General features: G+C 49.5%; 1 protein-coding gene across 2 annotated transcripts in view; it reads right to left on the bottom strand.

The window, feature by feature from the left end:
* LOC119589253 (alkaline phosphatase-like) overlaps window positions 1-372 on the bottom strand; it is a 13,567-nt gene that overhangs the window by 1,656 nt on the left and 11,539 nt on the right. For both annotated transcript variants that reach the window (XM_037937868.1, XM_037937869.1), the window contains exons 8-9: window positions 224-340; window positions 35-116 (exon numbers count right to left, since the gene is read on the bottom strand). In XM_037937868.1, coding sequence (XP_037793796.1) covers window positions 35-116; window positions 224-340 — 199 coding nt within the window. The remainder of the gene's footprint in view (window positions 1-34; window positions 117-223; window positions 341-372) is intronic.

Below are 372 nucleotides of genomic sequence, written 5' to 3'. Positions count from 1 at the left end.
TACATAAGCGCAGTTATAAATGTACGACCCTTACCAATAATTTCCTGTCCACGACTGGGATAGCCACTGATAGACATGGTGTGCGCGTGGTCAGCGGTGACAACGATGAGCGTATCCTGTAGGAAGGTTATATAAATAAGGACCCACTAATTTCAGCTCGAACTGCCGTAAAACAGAATTCACTCCAAATTATACCAGGCTGAGTAGTGGATACTTCACCTACCTCTTCACTAGTGAGGTCCAAGGCCTTTTCAATAGCTTCATCCATCGCTACGGCCTCGTCAAGGGCGCGGTGAGCTAGGGTGTCGTGGTGGGCGTGGTCAATGCGGCCACCCTCAACCTGCACGGGAGGAACTTATGAATGAACTCGGT

Source organism: Penaeus monodon, chromosome 25 (genome assembly GCF_015228065.2).
Source record: "Penaeus monodon isolate SGIC_2016 chromosome 25, NSTDA_Pmon_1, whole genome shotgun sequence".
Classification (NCBI taxonomy): domain Eukaryota; kingdom Metazoa; phylum Arthropoda; class Malacostraca; order Decapoda; family Penaeidae; genus Penaeus; species Penaeus monodon.
Note: the sequence above shows the minus strand (reverse complement) of the source record. Positions and strands in the feature narration are given on the sequence as shown.